General features: G+C 41.6%; 4 protein-coding genes across 6 annotated transcripts in view; 3 read left to right on the top strand and 1 right to left on the bottom strand.

Moving 5' to 3' along the window:
• Positions 1–10883: 10883 nt before the first annotated feature.
• On the bottom strand, positions 10884–14020 carry LOC146519531 (uncharacterized). Its single transcript, XM_085157670.1, has 2 exons — positions 13496–14020; positions 10884–13419 (listed from the first exon to the last, which is right to left on the bottom strand). Exon 2 carries the CDS (start codon positions 12977–12979, stop codon positions 12263–12265), a length of 717 nt encoding a protein of 238 aa, XP_085013796.1. The 5' UTR covers positions 12980–13419; positions 13496–14020; the 3' UTR covers positions 10884–12262.
• Positions 14021–14803: 783 nt separating this feature from the next.
• Positions 14804–21202, top strand: part of LOC146519520 (amine sulfotransferase-like) — a 121016-nt gene continuing 114617 nt past the window's right edge. Inside the window, exons 1-6 of one of the 3 annotated variants that reach the window (XR_014873800.1) lie at positions 14804–14955; positions 15048–15247; positions 16332–16458; positions 19091–19185; positions 19289–19460; positions 19542–19818. Coding sequence is in view for 1 of the 3 variants with exons in the window: in XM_085157654.1 (XP_085013780.1) it covers positions 14811–14955; positions 15048–15247; positions 16332–16458; positions 19091–19185; positions 19289–19460; positions 19542–19651 (849 nt within the window). In the remaining 2 variants the exon portion in view is untranslated. Of the gene's footprint in view, positions 14956–15047; positions 15248–16331; positions 16459–19090; positions 19186–19288; positions 19461–19541; positions 20213–21202 lie in introns of those variants that run through there. The other 2 variants (XR_014873801.1, XM_085157654.1) reach the window with 2 other exon arrangements.
• Positions 15128–21202, top strand: part of LOC146519529 (amine sulfotransferase-like) — a 44855-nt gene continuing 38780 nt past the window's right edge. The window contains exon 1 of the mRNA XM_085157664.1: positions 15128–15247. The gene's annotated coding sequence lies outside the window, so the exon portion shown is untranslated. The remainder of the gene's footprint in view (positions 15248–21202) is intronic.
• Positions 19600–21202, top strand: part of LOC146519522 (amine sulfotransferase-like) — a 109994-nt gene continuing 108391 nt past the window's right edge. The window contains exon 1 of the mRNA XM_085157557.1: positions 19600–19714. Within this exon, the coding sequence (XP_085013683.1) occupies positions 19710–19714 (5 nt within the window). The 5' untranslated portion in view covers positions 19600–19709. The remainder of the gene's footprint in view (positions 19715–21202) is intronic.

Below are 21202 nucleotides of genomic sequence, written 5' to 3'. Positions count from 1 at the left end.
GTTTATGCATGTCAGTGGAGGCTTTGTGAAACAGAAATGTAGTTTGTGGTTGAAGGGAGTAGTTATGCACTTTAAAAGAACCTCATTAAACATTAAAGAAGGATAACATCTGGATGACATATAATGAAATCTGGCTGCTGAATCAATTCATAAGTGAAAACTGACACAAGGTGACAACACAAACATGTTTCCAAAAATTACATTGGGTAACAAACCGAGACAACCAACTGTATTAAAGGCAAAAAGCAAAACACATTTTTAAAAAAGAAAAAAAAGAGTTGGTCAAACTGGGGAGCACAGCGTTGTGGTGTCTAACACTGTTTCCTCACATCACTACGATTCTGGGTACTAATCTGCTACTAATCTGTAGTCAAAAGGCCACCTGAACAGGGTGCCGCTCGCGGTGTGGCAGCTGGGATATATTTTTTTATTGTTGGTGAAGAACTAAAAACTCAGAATTTTGGTATATGCATCATTTCCTTCTATTGTTAAGTTACCTCCTGCATCATATCACTTTTACAAAAAACACAAACATTTTACAGACATGCAACAATATTTTATTGAGATCAACAACTGGTCCTACATATTGTACAGTGTACTTTTCACAGAATATATGTAAAAGATGTAGAATTGAATTTAAATTATAACTACTTGCTTATGAACCATAAAATGGCCTGAGATGTTTACTGCATACAAACCCAATAGGTTTCTAAGGTCTGCAACATCTGGTCACTTGGAGCAAGAGAATTCAAAATACTACTGAGGCTATGATTATAATAAGACGGCCGGACTCACGAGGTTGGCAGGTGTAAACAAACCCCGGGGGGGTGGAGTCGTTGAGTTGCGAAAAGTCATTGGGCTGTTGCCATGTCTCAGTCAAGCAGAAAAAGTCAAACTTACGGTCTGTTAGGAGATCCTGGATGAGATGTCCTTTGTTCGTAAGCGAACGGATATTAAGCAGGCCGAAGTTGACGGAAGTACTGTCGGACTGGATGAGAGTGTTGGGCGACCTAGGCAGGTTAGCCAAAACATTGTGGTCAACAGACCTGCCGGGGTTCCGTTGAGAGCGACCAGAGGTGGACCAGAAGGAATGAATTGGCTTGGAATTATCCTGATGGAAATACCGAAATGTTAAACTCACACTAACAGCTATACAATGCAGTGACCTGTGGCAGCTTCGCAACTGAAGAACTGACTTTGTTGTAAAGACAAGATGAGCAAAGTTAACACAAACCTCAATTGGTCTCTAACCTTTGTAATAATACATAAATAAAATAACAAACTGGGGACAAGAGATGCCACAAAGGGCACATCCAATTAGAGCAGCCACACTTTGAAAATGTGACAGGAGTGGGCATGGTTTATGTTAAGGTTATATTTGGTTTGGTGTGTTAGGTGAAAAAAAAAGAAAGAAATCTTCTTAAACTTCCTAAAGTATTAATAGTAGTAATTAGTAGTATCAGTATTAATTTCTAGAACTCTGTGAAGACTCGGTGGATAGAGCCAAAGCTTTAGTGCCACGCTTACACTTTCAACTCATCCATGCACTCCAAAAAGGCACTGAACATTCTGCTCCTAAAAATACTAATAAATAAACGCTAATAATACAAATTATTACAGCCACATTAGGAGCAATATTAGACTCTTAGTTTTGTTCAAGTGTTAACATCGATGACATAAAGATCCAGACCCACACAGACAGTGCATAGATCCTGAGAGGCCACATCATGGACAGGAACAACCGGACAGAGACACCGGTGGGCCGTAGAGACAGGAACAGGACAGGAATCCGTAGCGACAGCGATAGCGGTGAGTAGCGGCAGCAAGTCGCGCCAGCGTTCACTCAACCGGAAGTATCCCTTACGGTTGAGTGAACGCTGGCGCAAGGAATCTAAAATCTCACAGTTCGGATCGGAGCACGGTTTTAAGTCATGGATCGGATCAATTTTCGGATCAGCAAAAAAAGAAACAAAGACAAAATTTTAACATTTACTTATTCACTTATTGAAGTATTTTTTTGCCTGTTAAAAACACTCTACTCAAGACTCATTCCACGCAATTGTTAAAAAATAAATAAAAATGGTACAACATAGGGCAATATAGGGCTTTGTATCTACCACTCAATTCAATTCAATTTTATTTATAAAGCGCCAAATCACAAAAACAGTCGCCTTAAGGCATTTCATATTGTAATTTAGACCCTACAATAATACATACCGCTCATTATATCGCACTCCGCTGTGATATAATGAGCTGTCACGGTCACGTATCTTTCCGTTGCCCTGGAGGTCCACCCATTTGTAGTAGTTAGGGCAACAGAAGATGCCTGGGACAGTTCAGCCATAACTTAAATCTTTTCCTGCTCATACATGCTTGGAACGATCTTGCCACTAAAGTGGACGCGCTACGGGATATCATAGCGTGGCTCAAGTACGTTCATCATAGTTTAAACCCCTTGTTTTGCACAACGGAATACGGCCTCACGTCTGCAGCTAAACACCCCAGTAGCTTTTGTAATAGCTTTAGCCCGGTCAGACTGGGCAGCAAAGGGCTGCTTAAATACCAAAAACTCCTCTGCTCCTCCACTTGGACTGCTAGCGCTGACAGACCCACTATCGCTTGACAGACCCACCACGCGCACCATACACATACTTTTTTCTTTTTCGAATCTTCGGATCACGTGCGTACCAAACCGTGGAGTGGGATCAGTTCGGATTACGGAACAACCGTGATCCGTTGTACCACTAGTGTTTATTCAAGTACAATACACCATGACCATTATAGCTGCCTTGCATACAAAGACACCACAGGATGTAACGTCCTGCTGTTTAAGATGTTTGCCGCAGACTACTCCAGCTGCTACATCACCCACAAATGTTTGTTAAATTAACCAAGTTAATATACCCACATAGCAAAATTGGTATGGTCCCGATCTGGCCCACACAATGTGCTTACACATGGCCCACATACTGCAAAGAATGACGGCCCTTTGGTGGCCCAGATCAGGTTTGCCAGAGGTGGCACACATGGGCCAGCACAAGGCCAGTTGCAGACACACTGGTGGTCCTGTGCTGGCCCATGTGTGGATGGTTCGGTTGTTGTGGGCAATCACTCAAGGTCAGGTAAGGTTCGTTCATTTAAATTAGATTCTAAGCTTGATAAAAGTCTAATAAAAACCAATGCCTGCAATTACTGTCATGAAAGGTCACTGGAAGGCAGAATTTCCAAGGTTGCAGGCCTCTGCACCTGTTACATGAGTTACATGTGCAAAATGCCTGATGATGTTTTGTTAATTCCTGCTGTTTGGAATGCTATAGTCCTCTTATTAGGGATGTTTTTGTTTTCTTGGTGGGAAGTGGGGATAAAGTCCCAGTTAAAATTCTGAGTGATTCAGGAGACTATGACTCCTATATAGTGAACCTATATAGTGTGCTGCCCTTCTCGAAGGAGTCTGACACAGGTGACTGCCTCCTCAGTAGTGGGAGGGGTTTGACCACCCTCCCTGTTCCTTTGCATAAGCTAACCAAACCATTAAGCTAGCACCATTACAACTTATTCTTCTGATAATGGAACCTTTTGAACATCTTGTTCTATACTGTGTGGGTCTTTTGCTGCCCTCAACATCTGGAAATAAGTATCTTCTTGCAGTGATGTGTCAAAGTACCAAAATTCCTGCTGGATATCCACTGAGGTCAATGACGAGCAAGGCAGTGGTGACAGCTCTAACTCAGTTTATTTCGGTGTGAGTGATCAGAGTTCACATTTTTCATCTCACATGTTCGCCAAAGTTTTGAAAACCCTGCACATAAACCATAATTGGCAATCAAGATACCATGCCCAAAGCCAGGGGGCTCTGGAAAGGTTTCACCAGATGCTAAAGTCTCTTTTGCGTACCTATTGCAAGCTTAGTAGAGACTGGGAAGAGGGTCTGCCATGGCTGATTTTGTCTGAAAGAAAACATAGGTTTCAGCCCTAATGAGCTTGGGTCTTGACATAGTGTGCGTCGGCCCTTGGCTGTAATAAAAAAATAAAGGGGTTTATTCCGAGCCACCTAAAAAACTTGGTTGAGTTTGTAAATGGATTTAGACTTTGATTGCTTGTAGCTGGGATTGCTAGTTGTCAGTTTTGTTGTGGGGACCAAGTTTCAGCCTTTTTGCCAGTTGTGGGATCTCTGTATCGTCCCCCATTTACAGGCCCTCACAGGTCCTTAATGAGAAACTTTAATATAAATTACTTTCAACCCTAAAATGAAAAAAGTTGGTTCAGCACTGTCATGTAAACTTACTCAAACCGTATTATGCAAGTGACCAAAATTCTAGTCGGTGTGTTAAGGACACCGTTCACCCTTGTTTGTTTCTTCACTTCCTTTTCTGAAATTGATGAAATACCAGAGCCTGATGACAGTTTGGTCATTTGAGAAAATTTCAGTCTCTTTGTAATCTGGATAAATTCCTGTCTCATTTGATAAATGCAATGAGCTGTCAGAACTGATTTTGTATTGCTGTTTGTTTGGTGAGGTTTCCACTTGCACGGACTTGATTGATCACGATACTTTTTTGTTGTTGTTTTCTTTAAAATGGGATTGTTTGGTGTTCTTTCCCATTTTTTGTCATAAGTCATGAGCCAGGTTGTGACATTTATTAAATGTCAGCATGGCTGCCTTCCAGACTGGGCAGAGATGCCAATGCATTTTCTTTCCATCAACGAACTGTTAATTAAGCAGATTTGACACAGTTTCTTGAGCTAGTTCAAAACTTGCCCCCTCCCTCTGCTATAAGTGTACCATATTTAATTCCAAATAATTAATAAAGTTAATCAGGGCCAGAGTTGGAGATTTGTGACTCTCTGAATGAAGGTCTAAAAATATCAGAGAGAAAACAGCACTTTGGACTCTCCAGGTTATCTTTTCAGCAATAATGCTGTGGCAATTTGTGGAGGATTGTGGAAGCTCAGAGCATGCGCATGATGATAAGAGGTGTACGGGACATTCACTCTATTGGTCTTGCTGCAAACACCCAGGTAATACAACACTTACCTTTCTACTGTTAAACTGGTTCTAAAAGTAATGCAGGTTCAGTAAAAATGTGTTTTGTAAATTTCTTTTTGTACTTTTCTCTCTTGAGAATTTGTTTACATGTATTATCAGACTGTTTTGATGCTTTGTTGTTTATCAACCTCTGACTCAACCTGGCTGTCACTGCACACATGTGCTTTAATGAGTCATAGTGGTTTTAATGATTTACTTTGAGTTACTAAATTGTGTTTAACATGGTTAAAGCTGTTCAATGTTTTGCAAAAAGACTGATTTATTAAAAAAAGCTTAGGACACTGAGAATGTGGTTCGGAGAATGGGAAGTGTTTTACCATTTCAGATAAACTGTGGCTAAGGAGGATTTGGAGTAAATTATTTCAGTAATTCATATTAATTGCAATTTAATGTAAATTACACTTAGCACTAAAAAAAAGTCTAACATTGCTCCTAATGTGATTATGATAATTGCAATTATGAGTGTTTATTAAATAGCATTTATAGGAGAAGAGTCTGGAGTGGGTGAATTGCTTGAAAGTGTGAGTGCACTGCCTTTGCCAGTGTCCAACTTCTTGGTGAATATCTCAAAAAAAGTTGACTTTTTATCTATACATAACGTTTCCTGGTGGGGGAAATGTTTCTTCACTCATCCAAGTGATTTCTCAGTCTAAGCTGACTGCACGCTTCCACTTGTTGAACAGTACTTTTGCATAATGACTGAAGTTTCAATCATTATGCAAATTTGAAAATGCTACGTCCTGATGAAGAGAATCAACTTTTTAGGGATTTCCTTACCTGAAGGGCTGAGCATGCATCTAGACTTTTTGGTGAATATCCTTTGAGATCAGGTCAGCAATATGAGAATGCTTTGGACTGTTGAATGATTTTCTTACCAGTTAAATTTCTTTTCAGGTTTATGATTTCCTCCTTATAGTTGTCAGCTGGTGATCAGCTGATCACGGGGCCGGGTTTAAAAGAGAGACGCTACCCACCTGTTCGCCGCTCAGACATCGTTCTCTTCATGTCAGGAGCTCCGAAACCTTGCCGACGTCAGTCTCCGCCTGATTCAGCAACTGAGTGTTTTTCCTCTCGATTCTTTTTCTCATCCCGGCTCCGCTCGCTCTCCGTCTGTAAAGCCAATTCCGAAGTCACGCTTCATGCACTGATCGTTACTAGAATAACTGTGTGTCTGTTCCAACCCATCGCTAGGTGGAAACCAAACAAAACACGCATTAAGAGGCTCAAATGCCCGTGTCTCAATCTCGAGTCTCATAATGACGTGAAGAAATGCTTTTTTAAATGATTTAATATGAAGGCAATAGCAGAGTGTTACAGGCATAGCCCTAAAGAATGTAGCCTCATGGGCAGTGTAGTCCGTGCTGCAGAGAGAATGGACTGCCATACACATTATGTATCTATGAGCGAGGGAGGGAGAAAAAGGCGAGTGGAAAAGTAGAGTTGTCATCGAGCAGAAACGGGAGCTGGACGCATGTAAATATAATAATTACCACTGCAGCCAAAAAAGAGTGTCTGACGAGCCCAGCTCTAAGTAAGCTATTAAGACTCGAGTGTACACCGTGTTCCTGTTTTCCTCCGAAACATTAAGTTCCGCTGGAGCAGCCTTTCAAAGCCTCTCACTGTCTCTCGCCAGCAAAGTTGACCAAGACAACAAAGTAAAGCTAGTTTACGGCTATGAGCCTGACACGGAAATCGACGTGTTAGCCAGAGGTCCCTTTACTACGGTTCGGAGCCGCGGACCTATTTTAAATACGTGTGGAATAGTTTTCTATACAAGATCGCTGCAAAAAGTGCAGCCTTACCTAATGTCCATCTACAGTTACTTATTTTACATTAAGATTTTAAATCTTAATAAGATTTCAAATCTTAATATAAAATGAGTAACAGTATTTTTTTTTTTTTTTTTGCCTGTCCCGTTTGGCTCTTTTGCCATCAGAATTATTGTCTAAAGGCGAAGAAAGATGCCCAACGGATTTTCTTTACCAAATTGACCATCCCAGCTTTGCTGTAATGGTCCATTTGATTCACCTTTTATTCTTTATTTTATTTTCACTTGCTGAATACGGGACAGACTTGACTGGGGGAAAGAAAAGGGAGAAAGAAAGAGAGAAAGAAAAACAGTTGAGAAGAGGGACGGGGGAGAAGGGCAAAAAACAAAAACCAACAGAATAAGCAGAAAAAAATAAATAAATAAAAAAAAAATACATATATCGATCACCTGGATCACCTGTTGAGAAAGAAAAAAGAAAACAAGCAGAAGAAAACGAGAGTAATACAATAAACAACATCACAATGATATATGGGAATATGACAGTAAATACTAAATATTAAACATTATTGTGCAGCACGTAAGATCGACAGCACAGTGTGCATTGAGGTAGGAGCCAAAAAGGGTGTAGTTTGTGTGTGTGATCACCCGTGTGTACACCTGTGAGCATGGACGCGCTTGTTTTCTTAAAAGGTTCCCTCATGTAATGATCTGCTAGAGGGTGTGGGGGGCCACTGCCCCGTCCTCCAGGGCATGAAGCAGGTATGGAGGAGATCAAAACTCCAGACATCCAGAGGCCCTCAGAACACAAGAGACCAAGGAAGACCAACAGAGGGGCAGCTGTGCCACTGTCCCAGAAAGAGCCGAGGAGAGTCCCAGATGAGGGGTCACCCAGCAGCCACGGAGCAGAAGCCAGGGGGGGTTGCAGTGACGTGCCCGTGAGCTCCGCCGGCAGCCAGCTGTGCCTGAGTGACCGAGCCCCAGGCCGAGAGGCCGGGGACACCCCACCTCCGAAGTGGCCCAAGCGAGCCCCAGGCTCCAGGCCCCGATAAGCAGCCGCCAAGGAGTGAGCCGGTGTGTACCCGGACGCCCACCCCCGGACACAAAGAACCACCAACGCACCGATGTCTGAGGGAGTCCGCCCCCGGCAGGGGAAGTGGTGGGGGGAGATAGGCCTCCAAACCTTGGAGGGCCTGAGCTGTCCTCAGAGAGGTGGCGTCTGATACCCAACCTCACATATGGACACAGACATACAGGCACACACAGATACAAACATCCATTCCCACCCTCATGCTCTCATATGCACTTACTCCACACTCAACCAACGTGGAGACAGACATAAAGAGACGCTGTACACACAATCACACTCCCCAAGCGTACTCTACGAACCGGGTCTAGGTACCCTTGCCCCTGGAGGGGGGAACCGCACCCAGACCCAGGTTGTGTTACCCTTTTCCCTGCGGTGGGGAGAAGCAGACCGCCCCGACTCCGCAGCAGCAGGGAGGCCCCACATTCCGGACCCCAGTCGGACGGCCAACTTCTCCTCCTAGCCCCCCTGCTCCAGCAGACCGCAGAGAACGAGGGTGAGAGAAGACTCCTAACCTCCCTCCACCCGCTCATTGTAGTGTTGATGTATGTGTGTTCTAAGGTGCATTTAAAACCCAGGAGGGCATGGAGCTACCTGCCAGAGAGCAGCAGGTAAGCGCATAGTCCCTCCTGCTAGCCCTCAATGTCTACATGTATTTAAAATTGAGAGGTGGGCAACGACGCCAGGGGTGAGGTGTACACCCTGATGGTAATTGGGATTCCGTGTAGCGTGCCCACCCCCAAGATCCTATATGTATGTGTAATGAGAGTGTGAGTAATGTGAATGTCTAAGTTGCGGGATAAAATTGAGGCAGAGGCAGCCAGAAGGGGACAGAGGGGGGGGGGTTACCTCCTCTGCACCCTGGTGACACACCCCTACTCCAAGGCCCTGCATGTGTGGGTGGTTGTGGTGGAGCGGGAAGAGGGAGGCAGCTGGAGATGGGGAGGGAAGGAAGGGAGGGGCAAGTGACCCCTCCCTGGGGCCAGCTCCCCCGCTGACCCCAGTAGGCACCCCCATACTCCGCGACCCGCCAGGGAAGGGGGGCCCAGGCCCATCCGAACCAGGGCCCAGTGCAGCGGCGCCGCCCGGCCCCACAGAGCCCGGGGCAGTCCACCCAACCCCACCACAGAGAAAACTGCACCCACCCCATCATCCACTCATCTTCCAGACTACATAAGACAATAGACGCCCAGGCTGAGATCTTCCTCCACCTCTCCTGTATCTCCCCCTCTTGCAGAGAGAGTTCCTGAGAGAGGAAAGCTCCTGCAAGATGTGACAACCCCCCCCCCCCCCCCCCCCCCCCCCCACCAGTTGAAGAGCCCCCCAGGTGGCTCGGCGCACCGGCGGCACCCTGCGCCAGTGGCGGGCCCCCACATACCCACCGGCCCACAACCCCGGCAACACACCAACCAGGACCCAGGCCCCCGAGGCCCGGCCAGGGCCCCAGGCCAGAGCCGGAGCGCCCCCAGAACCTCACGCCCGTCCCGGACCCACCCAGGGGCAGCCAGGCTACTAGGTCAGTAACCCCCGTCCGTCAGCACAGACCCTCCCCTAGCCCTGCTGCACGTAGCCACGAGGAAACCGTCACCTGAGAGCCAACAGAGCCCCCAATTGGCCATGACCGCTACCCTGGGTTGAGCCCCCCAAGGAAGATGCTCCCGGGGAACCCCCCGACGCCCTAAGCCTGACCCTACCCCCACACCAATCACAACAGTGAAGGCGAGACCAAAATATGACCCCCCACCCCCACTAGGTGATGGAGCTGATCAGAGGAGCCCAGAGCGATTGATCTGATGTGGTGGCAGAGGCTGTATCAAGACTAATGTAATCTAATAGATAATTTCTATATTGGTTAGAATTAAGATTGTTTTTATTTTTCCAGTTCATGAGGACTGTTTTCTTGGCTATGCATAGGGCAGTGAAAACCATATGGGCTATATTCTTTTCTGAAGTGACATTATCTAAGCTGCCCAACAAACACACTAAGGGGGAAGTTGGAATGTTACATTTCAGACACTTTGATAAGTCTTCACATATCTCGCGCCAAAACTTCTGAACTGGTGGACAGAACCAAAGAGCATGGATATAATTGTCCGGTGAATTGGTTTGGCAGTGTGAGCAGTTGTTGGTAGATGCAAAGCCCATCTTGAACATCCGATGACCTGTATAGTGCAGTATAGTGTAGTATTTTGTATTGAATTAATTGAAGACTGGGATTTCTGATTAGATGAAAGGTTTTTAAGCAAATCTGAGACCAGAAGTTTTGGTCTAAGTTAACTGATAAATCCGCTTCCCATTTTGCAATAGGAAGTGATATTGATTCATCTGTTTTAGAAAGCATTCTGTATATTTTGGATAGTAATTTGGGGGTTTTAAGAGTAAAAAATTGAACCACACTTGGTGGTGTTTGTAGTTCAACTTGACCCGGTTTAAATTTCTTTTTTATTATGGATTTAATTTGTTGATATTCTAAAAATCTTTTCTTGTTGATCCCATATTGTGTAACTAGTCTGTCAAATGAAATAAATTCTGTTCCTTCTAGTATATGTTCTACATATTTGATTCCTTTACCATTCCAATCTGAAAAGTTTATCATATTATTGTTTTGTAATATGTCAGGGTTGTTCCAGATAGGTGTACGTTTGCATGGGATTAATGAAGACTCTGTCAACTTCAGAAACTTCAGAGAAGAGCTGATGTTGATGCTTTTGAAGCATTCATGTCGTTGGATGTTTGAGCTGATAAATGGTAGATCTGAAATCTCTAGATTATTGCAAAGTGCTTGTTCTACATCTAGCCAAGGTTCATCTAAAAGGGTATGTTTTAGCCATCCTGAGATAGACTGAAGCCTGTTGGCTAAGAAGTAGTGCTGAAAGTTAGGTAGTTCTAATCCTCCTTTATCCTTGGTCTTTTGTAGTGTTTTTAAGCTTATACGTGGGGGCTTATTTTTCCAAAGGAATTTGGACATATATGAATCTGCCCTTAATTGCTGAATTCTGTCTAATTGCTGCTGCTAGTGGTTCGATAAAAATTGCAAACAGTGAAGGGGAGAGTGGGCATCCTTGCCTGGTGCCCCTCAGGAGACATAAGCTGGAGGATGTCTGGTCATTTGTTCTGACACAAGCTGTTGGGGAATTATATAATATTTTTAACCAGTTGATGAAAGAGGGTCCAAAACCAAATTTGTGTAAAGTTGCAAATAGAAATTTCCAGTTAACTCTGTCAAATGCTTTTTCTGCATCTAAGGAAAATATTGTAGTTTCAAGGTTTTTACTGTATGAGTAGTCTATCAAATTAAGTAATCTACGTGTATTTGTTGATGAGTGCCTACCTTTTATGAAACCAGTTTGGTCAGGATGAATTAAGAGGGGGGTTATTTTCTCTAGTCTCTTCGAGAGAGCTTTGCAGATTATTTTGAGGTCTACATTAATAAGGGATATTGGACGATAGCTTGAGGGATATACAGGGTCTTTGCCTGGTTTTAGCAGGAGATTAATGTTTGCAGAATTCATATTTGATGGAAGTCTGCCCTTTTCTTTGATTTCTAACAACGTTCTGTAAAAAACTGGTGCTAGAATCGTCCAGAATTCTTTGTAGAATTCTGCAGGAAAGCCGTCTGGACCTGGAGCCTTATTATTGGACATACTTATCAGGGCTTCCTGGAGTTCACCTGATGTCAGTGGCGAATCCAGTGCTATTGCTTGAGAGTCTAATAATTTTGGGAGAGTTATGTTGTCTAAAAATTGATCAATTTCCTTTTTAGATGGGTTTATTTGTGGTGAATACAAGATTTTTTAGAAATCCCTGAAAATGTTATTTATTTGTTTCGGTTCATATATTGTGTTCCCAGATGAATCTTGAACAGCACATATAGTTGTTTTTTCTTTATTTATTTTTAGCTGGTTTGCTAGAAATTGACCGGATTTATTACTATGTTCATAATTTTGTAAGCGTAGTCTTTGTACTAAGAATTTTGTTTTTCTATCAATTATCTCATTTAATTCTAGTTTTGTTTTGCGTATTTTGTTCAATGTTTCCTGATCTTGGTGGGACGCGTAGGCTTCTTCTAGTGATTTGATGTTTTTTTCTAATTCCTGAATATTTTTGTTTTCTTTTTTCTTTTTATGTGATGAGAAAGAAATTATTTTACCTCTCATCACAGCTTTCCCTGCTTCCCATAAAACAGAAGCTGATGTTCCGGGAGTGTCATTAAAGTCTAAATATGAAGTCCACTCTTTTTTAAAATATTTAATAAAGTCTTCATCTTTAAGCAGTGATGTATTAAATCTCCAGTTTTTACTTGGCATAGTATTATTCTTGTGCATTAGTGTTAAAGATACAGGAGCATGATCGCTGACAGCTATAGGGTGAATCTCAGTGTCTGAAACGTCACTCGAATTGGGAAGAGGACCCTGCGTCGTTCCAGGATCTCTTTGGGGAACTGATCGTTCACGCTGAAGTCCGTTCCTTTTAATTCCCTGCCGCGTCTTTTCACATGTTGCTTTTGTTTGAAGTGGCCGAATTTGGCCACGATAGGACGTGGTCTCCCGGCCGTAGCCCGAATGGGGCCGAGGCGATGCACCCTATCGAAGACGATGTTCTTCACTGTGTCCTCTGGCAGCTTCAGGTGGGTTTTGATGAAGCTTTTTACCGTGGTCTCCGCGTCCTCTCCAGCGGCTTCTGGAATACCAGAAAATACTAGATTATCACGCATGCTACGAGCTTGTAGATCAATAACCGTTTCTTTTATTTTTTTATTTTCTCTATTAAGCTGGGTAACATTTTCTGTGAGAGATTTCACCGACTCCCTTAGCGTGGCATTTTCAGCAGCGAGCGTTTCCACTTGCTGCTGGCTGAACTCCAGGGATTCTCGCAAGCATTTAAATTCCCGGTGAAGAATCTCCACCAGGGACAGCCTTGCGTCGAAACTGGACAATCGCTTGTCGATTGACTCCAGTATGTCGGCAATATCTTTGCCAGCTGGCGATGTTGTGCCGGGGTAATCTGCCGGGCGTTGTCTTTTCGACGACGGCGTCTCAGATTTGGCCGGGGAAGCTGCACTCTGGGCCTTCTTCATCACGAGATCCTGAAAGCACTGATCAATATAATCTTGGAGAGCCTCTAAACTCTCCCCGTTGTTCTCCAGGGTGTTGGAGATTATTTAGACAAATATTGTTAGTTATGAGACAATTGATAAGTGTATTTGGTAATACTGAAGCTTAAAGAAATTTGTTCAAATCTAAACTACCATTTGCTTTAATTTTCCGCCAAAATCTCCGGCGTCTGACGTCAGTTACAACATGAGTCGCTTACCTTGACCGTCACTTCCGCTTACCTCAGTGAGTAACAGTATTGTTATGAAGGAAGGAAGGCTCAGGGTTGAGTAATCAGCATCATGGGCTCATCGGATTAGAATAAGAATAAGCAGTCATCTAATCATTCACAGGGTTCTCCTTTTATTCTCAAATCAATAAAGCAAAGAAGGAAGGAAGGAAAGACACACATGGACTGCCAATGCTGAAAGAAAACAGAGATTTAAGTTACTCATTACCTTAAACAATACATAAAATACAAAACCTAAACTGAACCTCACCTCTGCTGCCGCCCCGTGTGGGAGTGAAGAAAGAGTGAGCCAAAAGTAAATGCAGTCCTTATATAATGTGTGACAGGTGAGTGCAATTGAGGACAAGCACCACACCCAATCAAAGGTGAGAGAACTAAACAAGGTGCATCTGGTGAAGTGAGTGGGTGTGCTGGGATGTGCTAAAAGGTGGGTCTTTACAACAAGTATGGTGGACACATTAGGCAAGGCTGCACTTTTTACAGTGATCTCGTATAGAAAACTATTTCTGTATCAGTAATATGTTTTCTTTTTCTCTGTTGATAATCATGTGGAACTGCACATGATTATTTTCAGCTAGCATGTTGCTAATGCTATCCATCAAGTCTAAAAACAGTATGTTACAATGTGGAGATAATCTGATCAGATTATATTCTGATTTGTAATTAGGCGTACATGTGCACTATGTTTATTCAGAGAGGTTAAGCTTGTGTTTCTGTCATGGAGGGATTGTGCTCAACTGAATGAAGCTTATTAGACATGAAACAGATGATACGTAAAAGCGAATTTTGCCAAAGTTCTTCTTTTTTTAAATTATCTTTTTCTTAAAGAAATCTACTACATCATGTGTAATTTTTTTTGTCATGTATAATTTCCATTGCAAATATTAATCACAGTTAAATTATGAGAGGATGGCAGTAAAAACTCTGGAGGTGTGATGCCATCAATTACACTGCTGTAGAACGATCGCACTGCGTTCTCGGGAGCACTCCCGTGTAAACTTACGAAGTCTGGACTAGCAAGAACACGAGGACTGGCGTACTTGAGTATTTAGAAATGGCCTAACAGTCTGCAGTCTATGAACTAACGTCAGCTAACAATGTTAGCTTGGTGGCGAGTAGCATTCAGTAATTGTAATAAAAATCACACAGCAATAATACATCAAAGATACTGAGGTTTCGCCCATCCCATTCTTTTTATGAAGTGGTGTTTTAATTTCCAAGTAAGAAAAGCATTCATGTCCGTTCACTGCTGGCCCTGTTATTCTGGCTCTGGGTCCATTGTGTAACGGACGCCAACAACATTAACAGGACGCTTACATTACACTCTTATTGCACGTTTTGTCTGGGTTTCCAGCAATCAAAATCAGAGTATTCCCCATGTATTCCCTTACTCCCAAACACTGCTCACTCAGCATCAATTTGCCATGCGAAAGCCAATCAGGGGTAAAAAAGACCCCCAACAATGTAGCCCCGAGGACCCTGGGACAAACAAACCTCTCCACCATGTGACTCACAGATTTTTCGTTCCTGTGTATATTTTTTTATCTGTCTTATGTAGAACCAGTATGGAGCAGATCAGAGATCTTCGTGTTTTCAAGCATAAAAACTACAATTTTCTGGTCGGTATTACAACTCCAGAGTACATAGACTCTCTTGAGAGTTTTGAAATAAAAGACAGCGATGTCTTCCTTGTCACTTATCCAAAGTCAGGTTGGTGAAAAATCTTACACATTATTTGTATTTGCAGTTTTGTGCTGGCCAGACTGATCCACTGATCATCTCTAACGTTTTCCCCACATCAGGCACTGTATGGGCTCAGCAGATCATCATTTCCATCTACGAACTGGATGGGAATCAGACTAAATATTCAACCAACGTGGAGAGGATGCCGTGGCTGGAGTACAAGACAGCTGAATACACTCTTCTTCCCTCTCCACGAATCTTCGCCTCACATCTCCCTGAACATATCATGCCTCCAGGAGTGAAAGAGAAGAAGGCAAAAGTCAGTACTTTATAGAAGCTCAATTCTTCTTGAAGAAAGAGGCAGTCTTAAATAGGGCTGTGCAATATGACCAAAATCTCATATCCCGATATAAGAATTCTATCGTCCGATAACGATATAAATCACAAAAATGTAACATTTTCTGTATATTCTGTGAATCTCGGGCAGCTTGACTTGCGGGAAGTGTTTCGAGCTGCGCGTCGTGTACCTGGAGTCGAGTGTTTTAACCGATGCATGAAACGATACATTTTTAGACATAAGTTGTAACGGCCGTCGTTTTCTTTGTGAGTATTTATTACACGGCGTGCTGCGGGGAACGGCCTGTTCTAACGTTTGAGTCTAAGGTTTATTTTTTAGCACCTGGTGGCTCTTTTTTACTTCTCATCCGTAAATAATCTGCTCTTTCACGTGATTCAGTTTATTTTGAAAAGTCTCAACAGGATCTTGAGCTTTATTGTGAAAGGCTTATGTGGAACATAAAGAAGCGGACACGCGATGGTGTTACCGTCGTTGTTGCTAACCACAACGCATAAAAACAGGCGTTTGTCCGTCCGTAGTGTGGTTATATTAAATATAAGAGAAAGAGAGAACTTTAAGAAATTAATATAGCCACTGCAGTGACCATCAAAACGATGAAAAAATATTGTCGTAAACAGTTTATTTTGCAACACCACGAAACAAACGATAGCGTAAAATGAAACGATAGACGTTGTAATGGGGTCATAAATCAAGGAATCTGAGGGTCATTTTTATCATAGACTTCTACACAAACACATGGTTCCAGGTCCAAAAAGCTAGCACTAGCATTTGTTTTATTTCAAGTGATTCTGTGTTTCTATTTCAGTATATTTTTTTTGTCCTTTTCCTTTCTTACGATGAGGTCATTGCAGACTAAGAGGTTCATCAAATCAAGTAGAAATAGGAGAAAAAGAGCTATAAAAAATTACAGCCTTTAAAATATATTTAAAAAATATTATTTGAAATAAATTTTTTAAATTATTTTTCTTTTAAACTAATGACTTTCAATTTTTACATTTAAGTAACAAACTGTTAATATTCGGATTTTTAAAAAAATATTTATCAGATCGTGTATTTGATGAGGAATCCAAAGGACAACGTGGTGTCTTTTTATCACTTCAGCAAAGCCATGACAGTCCTGGAAACTCCCGAGAGCTTTGACCAGTTTTTTGAGTGGTACATAACAGGAAACGGTAAGTTTCCTCACTTTCGATCCACATAATGATGAATCAGTTAGTGGTTATTATAAACACACTATATCTATTTATTATCTATATCTTTATTCACATAAATGTTTAAGAATTGTCGAGGTAGAATTATTGATAGATTATCATGGGCCTTGCACCACAGACTGCAGAAAAAAACAAATAAAACTTTTTATTAGTGTGCAAGGCTCAGAGTAACACTTGATAAGCTAGAGATGAACAAATGGCTGCCACTCCTCCCGCTCCTGTGCTTTGAAAAATGTACTATGTAAAGTGTTACCTTTGTTCTAGAATTTTTTGGAGAAAAATTACTGATTCATTAAAGTTTAAATTCCAAATACTGGACAATTCAGATTCAGTGGACTATGAGACAGGGTGTTTATTCTGAGTTAATATTTACTGAGTTAATATGACAAATGTGTCAAAACACCTGTTTTTCTTGGCATGCACCAGCAGGAAGGTCATGTGCACTCTATGCCCATGCAGTAATCCATGTTTTAAAAGGTACAGTTTAAAATGTATAAAAAAAAATCTGTTGCTAAACGTTTTATCTTTTCTGTCATGTGATTCATCTCACAGCTCTTGCAGCTCTACATACTTGAAAGACTTTGGTTTCTGTGACCTGAAGGTTTCAGTGTGTGGCAACAGTGGTTCCACTTTAGTACTCAGTGATTTTGTGGTGCTGTGCTAGTATTTAGCACCAACACCAGTTTTGTGTGTGTGTGGATTGAGCACATTGACAAAATCTGTACTACATTCGGAGGCCCACTATTCAATTCAATTCAATTCAATTTTATTTATATAGCGCCAAATCACAACAAAAGTCGCCTCAAGGCGCTTCATAGATACAGAGAAAAACCCAACAATCATATGACCCCCTATGAGCAAGCACTTTGGCGACAGTGGGAAGGAAAGACTCCCTTTTAACAGGAAGAAACCTCCGGCAGAACCAGGCTCAGGGAGGGGCTGCGACCGGTTGGGGTGAGAGAAGGAAGACAGGATAAAAGACATGCTGTGGAAGAGAGACAGAGGTTAATAACAGATATGATTCAATACAGAGAGGTCTGTTAATACATAGTGAGCGAGAAAGGTGACTGGAAAGGAAAAACTCAATGCATCATGGGAATCCCCCGGCAGCCTACATCTATTGCAGGATAACTAAGGGAGGATTCAGGGTCACCTGGTCCAGCCCTAACTATATGCTTTAGCAAAAAGAAAAGTTTTAAGCCTAATCTTAAAAGTAGAGATAGTGTCTGTCTCCCGAATCCAAACTGGAAGCTGGTTCCACAGAAGAGGGGCCTGAAAACTGAAGGCTCTCCCTCCCATTCTACTTTTAAATACTCTAGGAACAACAAGTAGGCCTGCAGAGCGGGAGCGAAGTGCTCTAATAGGGTGATATGGTACTACAAGGTCATTAAGATAAGATGGGGCCTGATTATTTAAGACCTTGTATGTGAGGAGCAGGATTTTGAATTCAATTCTGGATTTAACAGGAAGCCAATGAAGGGAAGCCAAAACAGGAGAAATATGCTCTCTCTTTCTAGTCCCTGTCAGTACTCTTGCTGCAGCATTTTGGATTAGCTGAAGGCTTTTCAGTGAGTTTTTTGGACATCCTGATAATAATGAATTGCAGTAGTCCAGCCTGGAAGTAATAAATGCATGAACTAGACAGGATATTTCTAATTTTAGAGATGTTGCGCAAATGGAAGAACGCAGTCTTACATATTTGTTTAATATGTGCGTTGAAGGACATATCCTGGTCAAAAATGACTCCAAGGTTCCTCACAGTGTTACTGGAGGCCAAGGTAATGCCATCCAGAGTAAGAATCTGGTTAGATACCATATTTCTAAGCTTTTCAGCGCAGAGTACAATGACCTCAGTTTTATCTGAATTAAGAAGCAGAAAGTTAGTGGCCATCCAAGTCTTTATGTCTTTAAGACATTCCTGCAGTTTAACTAATTGGTGTGTGTTATCTGGCTTCATGGACAGATAGAGCTGGGTGTCATCTGCATAGCAGTGAAAATGTATGCTATGTCTTCTAATGATGCTGCCTAGGGGAAGCATGTATAATGTAAACAGAATTGGTCCTAGCACTGAACCCTGTGGAACTCCATAATTAACCTCAGTGTGTGAAGAGGACTCTCCATTTACATGCACAAATTGGAGTCTATTAGATAGATATGATACAAACCACTGCAGTGCAATACCTGTAATACCTACAGCATGTTCTAATCGCTCTAACAGGATATTATGGTCAACAGTATCGCACTGCTGCACTAAGGTCTAGCAGGACAAGCACAGAGATGAGTCCACTGTCAGAGGCCATAAGAAGATCATTTGTAACCTTCACTAAAGCTGTTTCTGTGCTGTGATGAACTCTGAAACCTGACTGAAACTCTTCAAATAAACCATTCCTCTGCAGATGATCTGTTAGCTGTTTGACAACTACTCATGCAGCACTACCACTGCATGATTAGCATGGGGGACTGATCATGCCTACAGTCATGCTGTAGGTAACTACAGAGCTTACACTTGAGCTCTTCTTGTGACATGTGGGTTGTATGTGAACTCAATTAAGTCAGAATGCCAAATAACTGGATGCATTATGCAACTATACAGTTTTTGCGTCATCCTGGTTTGACCACGTCAGGGAGTGGTATTTAAACAGAGACCAGTACAACATCCTCTTCCTGACCTACGAGGAAATGATTTTGGTAAGATGTTTCTTCACACTTTTGTTGTTCCTAAGGAAACTCAAATAAAATATCTGGCAGAGTTTAAGGTTCTTTTTCTGTTGTGTTCCTGCTTTTCTTTCAGGACCTGAAAGGATCAGTGAAGAAGATCTGCAACTTCTTAGGGATAAACCTGACTGAAGCTGCTATCAGTCAAGTTGTGGAAAAAGCCACATTTCAGAACATGAAGAATGACTTGAAAGCAAACTATGAGCACATTCCACCAGAGACGTTCAGTGGAAAATTCCTGCGCAAAGGTAACATAACAGACCTGCAGCTGCTGTGCAGAAAAATGTGATATCAGGGTATCAGGTGTTGTGTTTTTGTCTTTATTACAGGTCAGATTGGAGACTGGAAGAACACACTGAGTGTTGCACAGAGTGAAAGAGTGGATCAACACCTTCAGGAGAAACTTGGTGATTTGCCTTTAAGATTCATCTGGGAATAAGCAGAGCAGCTCTTCAGGGTCTCCCAGGAGTTTTAAAAGCATTGATTTCTGTCATGATATGAGGTAATTAGACGCAGGGTTTCTTCAGTACAAACTGCTTTTATTGAACCGTAGCAGCAGTGTACGTGGCTGCATCAATTTTCTGAAAAAACATATACACATACAGTGTTCCAGCGTCCTCTAGTGGCCGCCCCTCACGGTATCCTTACTAGGATAACATAAACAAATCTCACAACAATTTCATTAATCAGAAAACCATAAAATTGTGTTTTTCTGCTATTTAAATAATTAATAAAAACATCAACAAAAGATTGTTTGTTCACCCAAGATGAATTCATGTCATGTAGATCATGATTCCAGAAATCAACAAAGTTCATTAATAAAATGTTTATCAGTCAACATATCTGACATGCCTGAAACCAGTACACGGTGCTTTGGATTCTCATAATTTCTGAATAGTCACTAACTGTTAATTGTGTTTTTGAATCACATTGCTTTTGAAAGTAGCCTTGACCTTCAAATATAAGAAATTTCTTGAAATACATGTACTTTTGCCATGAAGACAGTCTGACTTTTGGTTTACCCACAAGTGATTTCTCCTCCCATGAGTCAACATTTAAGACAGAAGTATCTCATTTATTTGTGTAGAAGAATCAAAAGGAAAGGATCCTTTTTTGGTAAGAAACAAAACATTACAAGAAGAAATTGTGCAATTGCAGTGTAATTTTGGTTAAAGTCTTGTTCAGCATGACAGTCTTCTGTTATTTAATCTGATACAGAATCAAACCTCAGACCTGTAAACAGCATCCACTGAATATCATTTAATTAATATGTGACATACAGCTTGTTAACACATGATTTATTGCAAGATAGTCTATTAAAAAATAATAATAAAAAAAATAATCTCATTTCTTTAATGTGACTTCCGTTTCTGAACATTACTAAACATTTTCATTTTCAGTGTTATGGCTGTAAAATGTAACTTTGATTTTCATACAAGAGTGAATGCTCTCCTCTGGAGGCAAGAGTGACATTTTGAATTTAGGTAGTTTATCTGTATGAAACTCATCTCACACAAGTAAGCTGATCCAAAGATGAAAAAACTCCACATTATTCATTATCATATAGAATAAAACTGCATGTTTCAAACACAAGTTTGTCAGGTTTTGAGAGTTTTTTTAATATCACTCCATTTGTGGTTTTAAATCTGAATAGCCTTCATTTTTCACACCAATCTTCCAGTAACGTCATTATTATGTAGTAATCAGGACACAGCATAAGTCAAATGTACACATTTTTTAGTATTAGTAAAACAGTAAAGCATAAATTAACACTTCACTTCAACATTAAGTATAGTACCTCTCAAGGAACCTATAGAATATTGTTACATGGGGTGAAGAACAGCATAAACTGTGTCACTTCCCCTCATCTATCTGTGTGATTCAGAACTAAGATGGAGCAGATCAGTGCAGGTATAAGAACTACAACTTTCTGACCACTGTACATAGACTCCCTTCAGAGTTTTAAAATAACAAACAGCAATATCTTACT

Source organism: Neolamprologus multifasciatus, chromosome 4 (genome assembly GCF_963576455.1).
Source record: "Neolamprologus multifasciatus chromosome 4, fNeoMul1.2, whole genome shotgun sequence".
In the NCBI taxonomy this organism is placed as follows: Eukaryota; Metazoa; Chordata; class Actinopteri; order Cichliformes; family Cichlidae; genus Neolamprologus; species Neolamprologus multifasciatus.
The sequence above is the reverse complement of the archived record's forward strand: the minus strand, read 5'-3'. Positions and strand labels throughout refer to the sequence as shown.

Bases quoted from the DNA above. Each gene is read 5' to 3' on its own strand.
- LOC146519531 (XM_085157670.1), bottom strand. From the start codon at position 12,979: ATGAAGAAGGCCCAGAGTGCAGCTTCCCCGGCCAAATCTGAGACGCCG.